Source organism: Falco naumanni, chromosome 10, assembly GCF_017639655.2.
Source record: "Falco naumanni isolate bFalNau1 chromosome 10, bFalNau1.pat, whole genome shotgun sequence".
Taxonomy (NCBI): domain Eukaryota; kingdom Metazoa; phylum Chordata; class Aves; order Falconiformes; family Falconidae; genus Falco; species Falco naumanni.
Window position 1 is genome coordinate 8,901,875 of NC_054063.1, and position 14,761 is coordinate 8,916,635.

The 14,761-nt window shown below is 40.2% G+C and overlaps 1 protein-coding gene across 3 annotated transcripts in view; it reads left to right on the plus strand.

Annotated features, from left to right (window-relative positions):
* AMPD3 (adenosine monophosphate deaminase 3) overlaps positions 1-12,366 on the plus strand; it is a 36,205-nt gene extending 23,839 nt beyond the window's left edge. For 2 of the 3 annotated variants that reach the window (XM_040608258.1, XM_040608256.1), the window contains exons 10-15: positions 1,137-1,263; positions 2,105-2,268; positions 4,314-4,434; positions 6,394-6,567; positions 7,684-7,794; positions 8,702-12,366. In XM_040608258.1, the coding sequence (XP_040464192.1) occupies positions 1,137-1,263; positions 2,105-2,268; positions 4,314-4,434; positions 6,394-6,567; positions 7,684-7,794; positions 8,702-8,878 (874 nt within the window). In that variant the 3' untranslated portion in view covers positions 8,879-12,366. Of the gene's footprint in view, positions 1-1,136; positions 1,264-2,104; positions 2,269-4,313; positions 4,435-6,393; positions 6,568-6,793; positions 6,878-7,683; positions 7,795-8,701 lie in introns of those variants that run through there. The other variant, XM_040608257.1, reaches the window with a different exon arrangement.
* Positions 12,367-14,761: the final 2,395 nt, after the last annotated feature.

The following is a 14,761-nucleotide window of genomic DNA, read 5'->3' on the forward strand; positions in this document are numbered from 1 at the left end:
ATTTTAATAGTTTGAAATCATACCGATGACTTGTTTTAATTTCTGATATTTTCTAGATGGTTTATGAGCTGTCCTGTAGTTGTACTTTATAAGTCGCAGTCTGGGAAATTTATTCTTGACCATTGCTGCAGTTTTCCTGACAGACTGGGAGGGGAAGACAGGAGATAGGGTTTGAATCTACTCTTTTTGAAGCTATTCAAAACTACTGTGAATTACTTGTAGTCTGAAGATACTAAACCTAAAAATTACAACTGGGTGAAGTTAAGCTGCGTTCAAAGTCAAGTTAAAATACAATTTAGTAATGACTATAAATGAACTCTTGAATTCCATAAAAGAGTAGAAAATACTCTTTTTTTTCTTTACAAACAGTTTACAAACTGTTATCAAACTTCCTCAAGATAGTGACTAAAGGACAGTGAACTTGGAAACGCAACCCAGATTGCTGGTTTGAAGGTTAAATCAGTATCAGTTTTTCTTCGTTTTTAAGCATCCTTTGGGACTTTATTGAATGGTTCTTTGTTTCTAATGCTGTATACTGTAATACAGTCTCCCATGATAATTTTGTCATCCTCAATAGCTGAGCTTCATGTTTTCGCTGTCATGGTCACATATATCCCCCAGAGTGAGTTTCTCATTAGGGAGAAAGTTTCTCTCCTTCAGTTTTTTACGTAGCAATTCCTTGCGTACATAGTAGAGTCAACACTTTCAAAGTCACGTGAACATGACACACTGAAGTACTGTTCCTCTTTTCTGAGAGGCTCACTAAAGCGGAACATTCTACTTTCATTTGGAGCAGCTACAGCTTTGGAAAACAGAATCTTTCATGAGAGGTGATTCCTTATCTCCCTTATTAGTACTTGGATTGCTGTAAGGGAAGGGGTCACCATTCTTCAGATAGTGTCTCCATTTTTTGAGCACTCGAGAGCTTCAGCAAAGCCTGGATGAGGTAGAGTGCCAGGCAGTGCAGGCAACAGAGCGCAGAGACCATCCCTGCCCTGACATAAACTTTTAATTTCTGAATCCTGGTAGAACTGAAGCTGTAGAAATATACACAAATAATAGAAACTATGGAAGTGGAGAAGAAATAGAAACTGATTAAAGAATGATCACAACTGTGTATATTTTTTCCCCTTCAGTGACATATTTAGGTCAAAAAATATTCTGCCTAGTTTTGGGAAGATGTTGGAGAACATCTTTGTACCTTTGTTTGAAGCAACAATCAATCCCAAAGAGCACAAAGAATTGCACCTTTTCCTCAAATACGTAAGTGTGTTTGAGTTTTCTGTCTTACCTGAAATGGATCCTCTCCTACTCATAAATTTTGTTTGTCCACAGCTGTTCCCAAACACTAAAAAAGCTTCTTTCTCCGTAGATTACTTGTATTATTGTTTTAAATCCCTGACATACAATTTAATAAAAGCCTGGATAAGGTTCTGTTGTCAGATAGTTGCCGTATATTCCCTCAGAAACAGCTCAACAGCTATTTATTTGTCCTCTCACTAATCCTCTCTATAAAGAACGACCAAAAAATGCTCGCATGCTCTTGTGCAGAGCGAACATCGTAATCCAGGATGTGCACTTTGGGTTTGCCTCTGGGACTGGCCTCCAAAAAGGAGGCAACCGAAAGGCAGCACTGTGTAGATCCTGAAGGGACTCAGGAGAGGTGGGGACGTAGCTGCTGGGACATGATTAAGAGACATTTCTGACTATGCCCCCACTCAGAACTCTGAGGTTTCCTGGGAGCCTCTGGCCTCTTCAGCTGCTTTTCAAATAACAAAGCAGAATAGTTTAAAAGATTATAATCTGGATCTGAGGGAGTCTTACAGGCCTGTGCCCTCCACAGCGGCCTGAAGGTGTTCGTGCATCTAGGTCTCCTATTTGTCTCTGATCACAAAAATGGGAGAAACTTCCTTCAAGAAAACCCTTCATTCCTGCAGTTGGCATGGTGTCCCAGGAGGGCAGAGCAGCAGGACTGCTAGTATAAGGAGGGAAACCAAGAAGGAGGACTAGATGCTTTCCACAAGCGAGTCCTGAAGCAAGAGTAAGTAACGCTGAAGTTTGCTTCTTGAAAGCGCTGATTTCTGTGAATCTCTTCTCCCACCAGGTGACTGGTTTTGACAGTGTTGATGATGAATCCAAACATAGTGGCCATATGTTCTCTGACAAGAGCCTTAACCCTGACCTCTGGACCAGCGAGAAGAATCCCCCGTATAGCTATTATCTGTATTATATGTACGTGAACATCATGTTGCTAAACAACCTTAGGAGGTAAGTAGTCAATTTTCTCTTTCACAAGCTTCTAGAAGGAAAAATCAATAATCTTGGTCTTGGTCTAAGTCAAGTGTCTAGACTGGGTATCTTTTGAAGCAATGGTTATCTTGCGTTATTTTAAAGAGTCCAAGAGGCGTACATGAGTTATTTTGAAAATGTTAACAGCAAAATGAATTCAAATGAAATATTCAGAAATTGTAAAGACATCAGATTAATATCTGCATTTGATATTTGTGTGTATTTGTTTTGTGTGAATTCCTTATACCTGAATATGTCAACCAAAGCAAAAGAAGAAATCCCACAAAATTAACTTGTGGATCTTTGTTTGGATTTACAGTGGATTTCCACATATAACGTACCTCTTGGTAGCTTGCCATCTCCTGGTAATTTAAGAGATACAAAGTTACGCTGTGAAATACTGGTTTACGGACTGCTGCTGTTATCAAAGATAGACAAAGGAGGATATAATTACGAACTGCACATCTGGCTAACTTACTTTAGTGTGCTGCTTGACTCATTCAGTTTTACTACTTTTGAGACCAATGTCTAGGCAAGTAACACGGGGAGTAATGACACTGAATGTGAGGTCATGACTGTAAAAGCAGATTTTGGCATCAGGCTCAGTAAAGCCTGAAATTCAACTTGAGGTTATGTTCCTGACTTTGTGGCTGACTCACTGAGTGATCTGCACAGCTGACTCAGACTGAGGCACAGTGATGTTATCCATTCATATTACAGTCTCATCGCTTACCTTGCAAGGATTTGATTAATTATTATTTATAAACCATGTTGGGATTTTTTTATAGGAGGTGTACAGATTAGTCATTTTAACAGGTCTTATCCAAGTTAACATGCAAAATGTTACTTCTCTCCCACTGCTACTCAAGCATTTCTTTCTCTACCACCCTATGTAATCAAAACTCAAAATAAAAACACCCACCTTAAATGACCTTGTACCTGCAACAAACAGGCCTAATGGGAAGGGCACACTGCAGCAGGTACCGAAGTCATCCCTTTCTCCTGACTTTCTTTACATTCTCTGTAGTATATTTTGGGTTTTTTTTCTTTTCCAAAGACAGATTCTGTCAGAGCTTACGTATTTCTTTTTTTTACCTCAAGACCATTTCAACTACTGTTTGAAAATCTCCTTAGATAATCATTAAATGTTGTTTACAGCTAGGTGAGATAATGACATAATTCATCAATGAGTCAGTAAAACTGTTCACCCTCTTAAACAGACTGAGCGTTTGAGGCACATCCATTACAACATTGTTTTATACTTCTGGTAGCATTAGCAAAGCCAGCGAGGACGGATTGCATCCTCGCATCCATTTGCATGAGAAATAGTACTAAACATCCATCCTAGAACCGCCTTATACTCTAGCAGTCCTTGTTAAATTCTTTGAACATCTTCAAATACTTATGGGTCATTTGTCTGCACTGAATAACAGTGTCCATTATAACCCAAAACCCAGCATAATTTTTAATATAGATGATTTAAAAAGTAATACTAGAAATTACAGTGTGAAGTCTAGGGTAATGACTTCCACCCCTAGATCCTCTCTGTGCTGCTGAGGGTGTGGGTTTATGCAGAGGTTAACCTGGTGAGATGGCAGGTTATCACACAGGGTAGGGTTAGCTGACTCTCGGCAGTGTGCTTCCACTTCTTCCTGCACTTTGAATCTAGGAATGATGCAGCCGCAGGCTGCCTCAGTTCACGCAGCTTGCCATCTGCCCTCAACTGAAATCAGTTCAGTAACTGTTCACCCAGAAGCTCAACAATTGCTAAAAAAGATGTAAGTAGGGAAGGAAAGAAGGAAGGAACAAGTATGTCAGGTGGTGGAAGGGGCTTGACTAGAGGGACCTGCCCCTTCTGATAGCAGCCCATAGGTAGGCCTGATTAGATGTCACGTCAAACTGTATGAGAAAATGTAACTTTAATTTTTTTTTTTCTTCAATTCCCATATAGATGATAATTACATACAGAACAGATGAAGAATGGTGCATTTTTTGTTAGTGAAACTTGTTTTTAATTTCCTCAGGGAAAGAGGCATGTGTACTTTCCTGTTTCGACCTCACTGTGGAGAAGCTGGGTCTATCACACACCTTGTGTCAGCCTTTCTGACAGCAGACAACATTTCTCACGGATTGCTCTTGAAGAAGGTACTGCTTGGTTGCTCACCTGAACTAACTACTCACTGCTTAAACAGCAGTGTCACTAGTCACTAGTTCAAACAGCAGTCCCCGAATGGACTTCATCTGGGCAACCCAAAACTAATTTTCTTAGCAGGGCACACATAACTCTTCACTTTGATCTGAACCCCTCTGTGGAGTGGTGTGCTCAGCTGAGCACCCAGCATAAGGACATGGACCTTGCTGGAGTGAGTCCAGACAAGGCCATGAAGGTGACCAGAGGGCTGGAGCAGCTCTCCCACGAAGACGGGCTGGGGGAGCTGGCGTTGTTCAGCCTGGAGAGGAGAGACCTTACAGCCGCCTTCCAGCACCTAAAGGGGCCTCCAAGAAAGCTGGAGAGGGACTTTTTACAAGGGCATGTAGTGATAGGACAAGGGGGAATGGCTTTAAGCTGAAAGGGGGCAGGTTCAGATTGGGGATTAGGAAGAAATTCTTCACTGTGAGGGCAGCGAGACACTGACACAGGCTGCCCAGAGCAGCTGTGGGTGCTCCATCCCTGGCAGTGTCCAAGGCCAGGCTGGATGGGGCTTGGAGCGGCCTGGACTGGTGGAAGGTGTCCCTGCCCATGGCAGGGGGTTGGGACTAGGTGATCTTTAAGGTCCCTTCCAACCCAAACCAGTCTCATTTAAGCTACAGAAACAGAAAGCTTGTCCTAAGTGAGTATTTTAAAGCTCTGTCTTTTTAGGAAATGTAACTGTTCAGGTATGTCAAAGACTTGGTGGCACCTGGGTTTGGTTACTCCAAGCAGAGCTAAAATTGCATGGAAAAAACTGCTTAGACCTGTTTCTGGTCCCTGGTTTAGGTCCCAGAAGAATTTAAGGAAAGCTCTAGTCTCTTCTTTATAGGGACATTATAGGGTCATTTTCTCTGACTGGCATCCCTGTACTTCAGGGTTCATTCAGAAGTTCGTTAAGGTTCTGATTATTTATATCTAAGACTAACTGGGATCACTTGATCAAGAAATTTAACATAGCTGTATAACACAGCGATACTTTATATACAACTTCATTGTTATTACAGGACAAACGTTATCATTCCTGACTTATCAGTTAATAAAAACCGTAACACAACTCATCCCCAGGCCAGTTTTGTAATTAAAATAATTGGTCAGTGGGTGGCAGACTTGCACTGAGTTTATTGTAACTTTCTGGCAAGTGGTGTCTTCTAAGCTGGATTTTCTGGTTAATGCTGGAAAAATCTCTCTGTATGTTTCAACATATCCAAGAACAAAGAAAAAATTTGCCTAATATCATGTCTGATGTTATGCTCGGAACCAGTAATTCCTAAAATTAGACCCTGACAGAGGAGTAGTAAGGCTGTATATGACCAAAGCATTCTCCTCATCGCTCTGTCCCGTTTAGCCTGGTGCCATAACCTGGCATAGCAGATAATAGTAAAGGCACTTGTTAGGGTCACAGGTTGGTTAAGCCAAAAATAGTAATAAAGATGAGGTGACCACAGATTATTTATATCATGTGCAACAGCAGCACATGACTTGTAATAAATTAACACTTATTCTGCTCCTAAGACTTACCTATTGGACTGCAGTTTTGAAAAGAAGAAATTGCCTAGTAGTCCTTACCCATCTGTTATTGGTGACTTTCAGGTTTTGGGGGCAGGTATGCAGTTAGTATCAAATACAGTGCCCTTAATAATCATACATACTTACTAATCTACAGTAATTATTAGTCACCAATTTTAAAAAAAGATGACATTTATGGTAAAGAATGTAAATTATTTTTATAAAGATCAGTAACATTCTAAATTCAGACTTTTAAGTGTTTTCTAAAGAAGTGAGAGTTTAGTGTCAAGCTAATTTTTTTGGTCTTAGTCCTCCCTCTGTAATGCCGTTTCCATTTTATCCAAGGGAAATCCTTTTTTTCATTATGCCATAGTACCGTTAAATGCTGACTGTGCTTTGTTTTGCAGAGTCCTGTCCTCCAGTATCTTTATTATCTTGCACAAATACCCATTGCTATGTCTCCACTTAGTAACAACAGCCTGTTCCTCGAGTACTCGAAAAATCCACTACGGGAATTTCTACACAAGGGACTTCACGTCTCCCTCTCCACAGATGACCCTATGCAGTTTCATTATACAAAGGTAGGAATTGCAAAAAGCGCTTTTCTGTGCATTTGGCAACAGTACCACATAGGCCCAGAATGACCCGAAAGCTATTTTGTATTGTCGCTTAGGCTATAAATTTTCATTTCTTTCAGTCACTTCATTCATTATTACTCTTCATTCTCAGTCTGCTACTCACTGTTAGGTTTCAGGGGGAAATGTCTGATTTCCTAATTGTGTTTCTTTTGTACTCTTGCCTCTCCAGTGTTGGCTGTTGAAGTATAGAATGAAGGATGAGGCTGAAGGGAGGTTTGAGCCTTCATAAACAATCCTCTAGAGTGCCAGGAAAGTCCAGTTTCCTTACTAATAAATCTGGGGAAGTACATCACAAAAACACAATGCAGAATCTGGGAAGATGACGTATGAGCTGTTTGCTCAGTGAACTGAAACTGATTCTTGCCCTTGGGTGGCCTGGCAGGACAGAAGTGCCTGGCCACTGCTCTGGATGCCCCGGTTTTGTGGTTGGCACTGACCCGAGTCATGCTGTTCCTTGAGAGTGGCCTGTGTGCTGCTCACTTGTCAGTGTCCTGAGGACAAGCTGAGCTCTGGTGTGCTTCACCCAGGCTGGCTTCTGGCCTGTGACACATCTCTGCTAGAAAAGCCAGAGCTTCTGTGGGGGCTTTCTGCATGATGTAACGCAGTGCCAGCAGAGTTACACGTAGTGTGGAAGATCCTCAGCTGTGAGCCCACTAGAGTCAGACCCAGCCTTCTCGTGTGGAAGGTCAGAACTGAGAAATTGCCCTGCTATCTCTCTACGTACTATTCATTACAGATTTACTAGATCCTCCAAGGTGTTTATATACCCTGGGATCTCATTTGAAACTAAGAAATGCTTCTAAGGATCTGGACTGCAGGCTGCAATTTCTTAGACTAAGAGAACTGGATACCCAGTGCCTGTTAATTATTTAACAGTTGCCCTTGGGAAATTTGAAATAAACAATTCTGTTACTAATTGTGATGTTAAAGTCCTAAACTTCTAATTTTTCACAGCTATTTAAAGAGCATGTAGAAATTCCTTAATTTGTAATGAGTACGTATCCTCATTCACATCTTATTTATGTGTAATTTAATATTAAACATATTTTGGTGATACAGGAAGCTCTCATGGAAGAATATGCGATTGCAGCCCAGGTGTGGAAACTAAGTACCTGTGACTTATGCGAAATAGCAAGAAACAGCGTACTGCAGAGTGGATTGTCAGTTAAGGTAATTGTGGCTAAAAAAAATCTTATTTTGTGAATAGTAGGGCAAATCAGAACTGACAAGTCAGCAGTCTGAAAATTAAATAGTAGATTCTTATGTATTTGTGTACATCCGTGTCCTCTTTTCTGAATTTGCTAACTATCTGCTATGCAGTCTTACATTAAAAAAATATTAACGTTACATTTTTCCTCATTAGCTTTGTTTTGGAATTCCCCAAACCTGCAGAGACCAGGTGCCTGTCTATGCTCAGTTCTGCCTCCAGTCCCAAAACTTTGTCTGATGTCGCGTTGAGTAAAAACAACCTGTGTGTCATAAGCAAGACATATTTTTGCTTAGAAGGGAATAATGGAGAAAATATTGTGGTTTAGATAGGCAGTCAGGTTAGATTAGATTCCCTTTTGCCTTTAGAATTTTATACATCCATGGCTTTCTCTAGGAGTTCAGAGCATCCTCTCTTCTATGCCACTTTCAAACATTCCTGGCAGGGAGCTGGTATGTGAAGGGTCTTTAGAAATACATGCTGTTGTTCCTTCTGATACTCTCTAGCGTCAAGTACTAATTTTCCTCTTGTGCAGTATTTAACTAATAAAAGAACCCTAAGCCTCTTTTTGTACCCCTCACATGAAAGATGCAGTAGTGAAGACCGAATGCTAGGACAGAGGGTTTGAGCAAGTCAGACTGGGCATACTGCTGGGTATATATAATAATAAATTCTTAGTAAAGAATTCTTATATATAAACTTTGGCCTTCAAATCTCCCAAACTGGTTAAGACTCCAAGGTAAATTTCAATGGCCAGCTGGTTGAAGCTGCACTGGTTTTTACTTGCACTGGAGTCATTCAACTAATAAATGCTCAGTTACGCAGTAAATCAGAGCAGTTGAACTGACTTCTTCCTATTCATGTTCACAGGAGAAACAGAAATTCTTAGGGGTGAATTATTGTAAAGAAGGGCCTGAGGGAAATGACATTCGAAAGACAAATGTTGCACAGATCCGGATGGCCTTCAGGTATGAGACACTGTGCAATGAACTTAGTTTCCTGTCTGATGCTATGAGAACAGAAGAGATTTCTACTCTGTCAAAGTAGTTACAAACTTGAAGAAACCAAAACATTTCATTCTGAAGCAGGATAAGATGCTAATTAACATGGAATCATCCATCTTTGATGCTACCAAGATGTAACAGTACAGAGAAAACCAGAGTATCTACGGGAGGTAAACAGCACTTGCTGTTATCTTTTACTGCATTATTCTCACTGCAAAAGTTTCAGTTCCTACAAACATTAAGCTTTGTAAGATTGCTGTAAATATGAAATGCAAACTCAGAATCATGTAATCTTTGTTTCATACTGTCTTAACTGTGTGCTATATTGTAACCTGGAAAAAAGCCAGAGAATATTCATAGCATCTGTGATCTGCACCTTAGACTGCTGCAGATGACGATAGTACACACGCACCTCTTTCTGTCCTGCTAGTCTCAGTAGCAATCATGGCATTTAGCACTTGCAAGGTGAATCCTTCATTCATTAGCAGTTTGTATGGGGTGCGTACTTGTGAGGCTGCCCTTTCATTCTGGAAGGTGTTTAGACACAGTTTTTATCGTGCCATTTCAACAGTTACACTGGAAAACAAGAAGAACCAAAATCTGGTAGTTTTGTTTAATGACTAATGAATTACTTCCTGTTGTCATGTAGGATGTCTATGAAGAACAGCAGATTAATGCTTTTTAATCCAGTAAGTAGAAAATGTGGTGTCAAAATCATCACTATTGTACATTGTAATAATGAGTCTAATATTGCAAAAACTTTGCCTTGAAAGTTGAGAACACTTTTCTATTGCTTTGTAATAGGAATATGTGGATATGCCAGTTCCAATTACTTAGAAATTTATGCAGATAGTTTTAGTTGCATGTAAAGAGAAATTTTTTACTTGAACAAAGAAGTGTTCTTATGAATCAGTGGTAGAAATGCCAGACCTGGCTTCTGGTCCTACTTCTGGCCTCTTTTTACACGTTTGTGTTAGTTTATATTTTAGTTGAATGAGAATTCGAACTGTCTATTTATATAGAACCAGCCCACTTGAAATATGTAATTTCAAATCATGTTATGTTAAACTTCTTATTTATGATGGAGTGGCTAGTAAAATATGGCTACTGGAGTATTTATCACTTTCAACCTTTCTTCTATTTGCTCATCCTTCTTCAGACACAGTACTAGCCCTCTGGAAAGCATTAAAGGCAATAACATGATAGCATCTATGCACCGTAGAAGCTGCATGTAGTTTCATACCAAAAAGGTATGTTGATGCCTGTAAGTCCAACATTATGCTACTTCATTTGAAGGCCTCTAGTCCCTAAGCGAGGATCTTGAGCCTATAGTTAAGAGACCCGGGTATTGTGTACACAGGGAGGTTTGGCACCTTAGAACAGGAATTCAGAATTAATGCATTAAAAGCAAATAATGAATAGTAGGTGATCAAGCCTCACTAGACTTCGAACCTGAATGTTTTACCGTATCAGACATCTTGTGCCACTTGTCTTGTGGGGCGCAGGCACCTGCATCCTTCCTTTCAAGAGCTGATCAGGTCGGTCTCTCCCTTGTAAATGCAGCCAGTAGCAGTGGTGACATCACCAGTACCAAACAACTTGTTAATGACATAACTGTATATATACACCGAAGACACAGTCTCTCCTCAGGCTGCAGCAGTTCAAAGCAGTACCTACAAGGACGCTTTTTTAAATGTACCTGCTATCCGGAATGGTGATTGCAGGGAAATGGCACCAAAGTAAGGGAAGGAGGAATTCCTTATCACCTCCTATAGCTGCATAGCCCTGTAAGAGCCCTGTAGGAGAGATTACACCTAAAGACCCTTAGGAAACAGCCTGGCCATAAGGCAGCTCCGAGAGAGACCAGAGACATGGGAGCAGAGTTCTGGCCATGCAGTGACCACTGCTGTTAGCCAGTGTCACCCAGAGGGAAGTGCAGTGATTGCAGATTTTCTTCCTCCAAAGGATGGTCACAGACAGGTGGGGGGAGCCTTGACTGTAGCTCTTCCACGACCCAGCCTAGGGCCTGCCGTGTGCAGCTAAGAAGCGTGTGAAACAGTGCTGCTACCCTGCTCAACTGTGTGACAATAAAACTGTCCCACGTTCTTAGTCAGCACTGCCTGTCAGCCTCTGTTAAAAAATCTTAGCAGCCTGTACAATGCATTATCAGCGTTGATGAGTGCAGTGTTCTTAGGATTTTCTTAAGAAATCTGAAAACAGTGGTTCAGTCATTTTAGCTGCATAAAATATCTTGTTTTCGTTACAACTTAATAATAAATTATCAACATAACATTATTTACCTGAGAAAAGCATCTGCATCTAGGCTAAACAAGCAACATGCTTGGTTTGAAGAATTTAAATTTTAAGTAGTTTCATCTGATAAACATTGCTTTACTTGGGTTGCTTCACCTGAGATTGCTACTAGTGCTGCTTTTGTTGTCACTTGATTTCTTACTTAGTTTTCTTAATATTATACTGAATTTGTATATGTTTTAATACCTTTTCAGCTTTCCTTACCTCAAACACATCGGGTTTTAACATGTCTGCAGCTCTTACTAAAGAAAAACAAAACTGGATATGAATATTATGAATTTTCATATGAAAATTAATGGATATGAATTAATAGACAGCAATCGGAATTTCAAAAATAATAACAATGACACACCAGTGGCTATGACCACAAGTTCTGCTTTCTGTGCTTCCTTGTGTGCTGCTTTTAAGGATGAATCGAGCTAGTAGTGTTATATTTAGGGAAACAAACCATCCTTTCAAGCTTCCACTATATCATCTGTTTTAGTCATCTTTTAGTTAGGCAAACGTTACTGATTCTCAAGTTCAGTTCTTCAGCTTCTTTTTAAAAAGCTGCACTTTAATTCTGGCGTACGGCTGCTCAAAGCAACCTTGCAGACTTGGGGTATGTACATAATGGAGGCAGATCCAGCATGAACGCTGCTGTACACATCTACTCAAATGCAACACAGGGCAGTTGCTAATTCCGCCCCCCTGACGGGGTTCAGTTCAAACCTGGTTTTACTCAGGCAGAGGGGGACTAGAACATCACTGTAGCTGGTGACAGGGGTGGGTGTTGCTTCAGAAAGGAAGAATATCCTGTTTTCTCAGCATGTCATTGGTGTTAAGGTTCAAGTGTTATTCAAGACCTCCTTAAATCTGCTAGCTCCGAGCATTTTATACTTTCACCTAAAATGGTTAATTATGATTATTTGATGTTTACAACATAACTAAACAATTTCTAGCGCTGCTCTTCCATTCCATTATGTTACTTTAGCAAACTCAAGGCATTTGCTTTGCCACTGGATAATGCAGAGCTACTTTCTCTTCTCATATAATTGTTCTTTACTTGTGGCTAACCCTTCTGTTCCGTTTGCCTAGTTAAAATCTAAGTCTGAAAAAGCTGGGTCAGGGGAGGAATGTCTGTAAAAACTTTTTTCTCTCTGTGCCTGGATTAAATGATGTTTATCTTTTGCCTCTTGTGGAAGCATTAAACATTACACTAATAAATAAATTATAAAAAACTATGGTTGGGGTTTCTGTGTGTGTATACCTCTCACTAAAATTGTAGCTGCACAAAATCTCTGCATTTCAGTCAAACTGAAAAACCTATGCAATTACACTGTTAGCAGTATAGAAGACTAAACTGAAATTAAGGACTACTACAGCATGAAAAGTGAAAGAAAACAACCATCGAAGATAGAGAAGCGGCAATATTTAGGAGAAGGAGCTAAAAGCTTAGCTGACTTTAAGCAGCTTAGTGTTACTGAAAACCAGCGGTTTGGTTTGTGCCAAGGGAAGACCTGCCACCAAGTCCTGAAGTGAAACTATTGCAGGGCTGCCCCCACTGGCTCTCCATGCCCTGGTTCCCTGCTCATCCAAACTGGGCATCAGGGCAGGGCACACGGCACCTCTTCCTGATCCCCGGGCCTCATCTTGACATGAAACAGAGTCAAACCACCTGAATTTGGGAGGAGGAAAGCAGTTCCAGCACTCCCAGTTAAAACAACAGCATAGCTTTATCTGACGAAACACAGCTAAGCTGCCAACAAGTGACCAATGGAAATAAATAGTTCATATCAACATAGACATTCTGCTACAGTCAGAGATGACTTCTGAGGAGAAAAAAGTTTAACGCAAATTACTTTCTATATAGGAAATGTAATAAAGATTTTTAGATGAAGATTAAAATGCGTCTCTCTCTCTTTATACAAACCCTTTATTTCTGTACACAAGCAGCGCTCGCGAAGCACAAGAGCAAAGATTCACCTGTAACTGAACAGTGTGTACTTCTCCCCAGACCTCTCAAAGCACTAAATACCAACGCTATGCAGCACAGACAGTAGTATATACAATAGTGAGGCACCAACACTGCTAATCCATTAATCATTAACTATGACGAAGGGGTACCATGTCACATAGAAAAAATGGGTTTTTTTTAAGGTCTGTTGAAGTTGGTTGGAATCACACTAGCATGGAAGTGCAGACTGTTGTATCAAAACCCTGCCTTGCTCCATGAATAATCAAATTCCAGAAGGGCAGGATTCTGACTGGGTTAGGCTTAATTCCTAAGAACACCTTGTATGTTTAAACAGCACTTTGAACCAAAGAAGAGTGCTCATTTAATTACCTGTTGGACAGCATTCTTCATTCCAGACTCACACCGGGCAAAGCTCTATCCAACTTCACAAAACTGGTAATTTTTTACTAAATTTCAGGCCTACAAACCCCATGCCCAGCTTTTAATATTTTAACCTTGATAGTTAGGTTAGTGAGGTAAGCAATCACCTGTTAATTAGCATCTTGACAGCTCCGATACAGAAGTCAAATGTGCTGTCAGACCGCCCAGAGACACAACACCCACTGGCACACACCCAGTTCACTTCAGCTACACACAGCAACAGAAAATGAATGTTCGGTCTTTACAGTATGCTGCTGTATGAGAGATTCTAGACTTAGTACCAAACATCTGAAGAAGGGACAATTGAAAAAAATTCAGTTTTGAAATAACCGATTTTTAAGACACACAAGAAAGCAGAATTCCATTAACCCACTTAAAACAGGTGAGGATAAAACATTATGGTATCTTCAAGAATGGTCTAACAACAGAAAAAATAACTACTGTAATATGAGTCACAATACAATTAATTCTACTGCAGAGCACGTGTACTTAGTGGGTATAAAATTAAAGAATTATGTAAATGCAGCGTTAAGGCCAGACAGGTTAACATAGAGCTCCCACTTACATCAAGCATCTCTAAGGCTCCCTGAGGAAGCTACTGTTCGAGGGTTCAGGGGGGACAGAAAGCAACGTTATGATGCTCCTCCTAAAAATCATGCATTTGGCACACACATCTGTGGAGGGGCAGAATTCAGGAGTCCAGTTCAAACCTACAGCACAGACATCTCGCTGCTTGCCTTGCATTTCCAGAACTGGAATGAGTATGGATTGGAAAACCTTAACACCACATACAGAACTGTCTTTAAAGGAAAGGGAAAGATATATAAGGTAAATAATGCCATTTCCCACTAAAATCAAAACCGTGCACATTACATTAATATGGTGTCTAAACTTGAAACCTAGGAAATACAAGTTTTTGTTAATTCCTCAAGTATACCCACCTTCTAGTGTGTCTGTCAGCTGGTAGGTTCTCCGGTTTTAACTTCCTGATCTGTTAATTCATTCCTCTCCCATTTCTCAATTGGCTTTGAAAGATCAAAAAAGATAAACCAAGTAACCAGACAGAGGAAACAGTTAGGTTAATTACATACTTCAATTCTTACTGAAAAACAGGGAAAATCAGGAGAAGAAAGAATACTTCAAACCATACCATACTTAAGCTTTAAAATACTAGTAGAAACATGATGGAATAACTTGGGGGGAAAAAGCAAATCACTCTTCTCTGGAATAAATAAA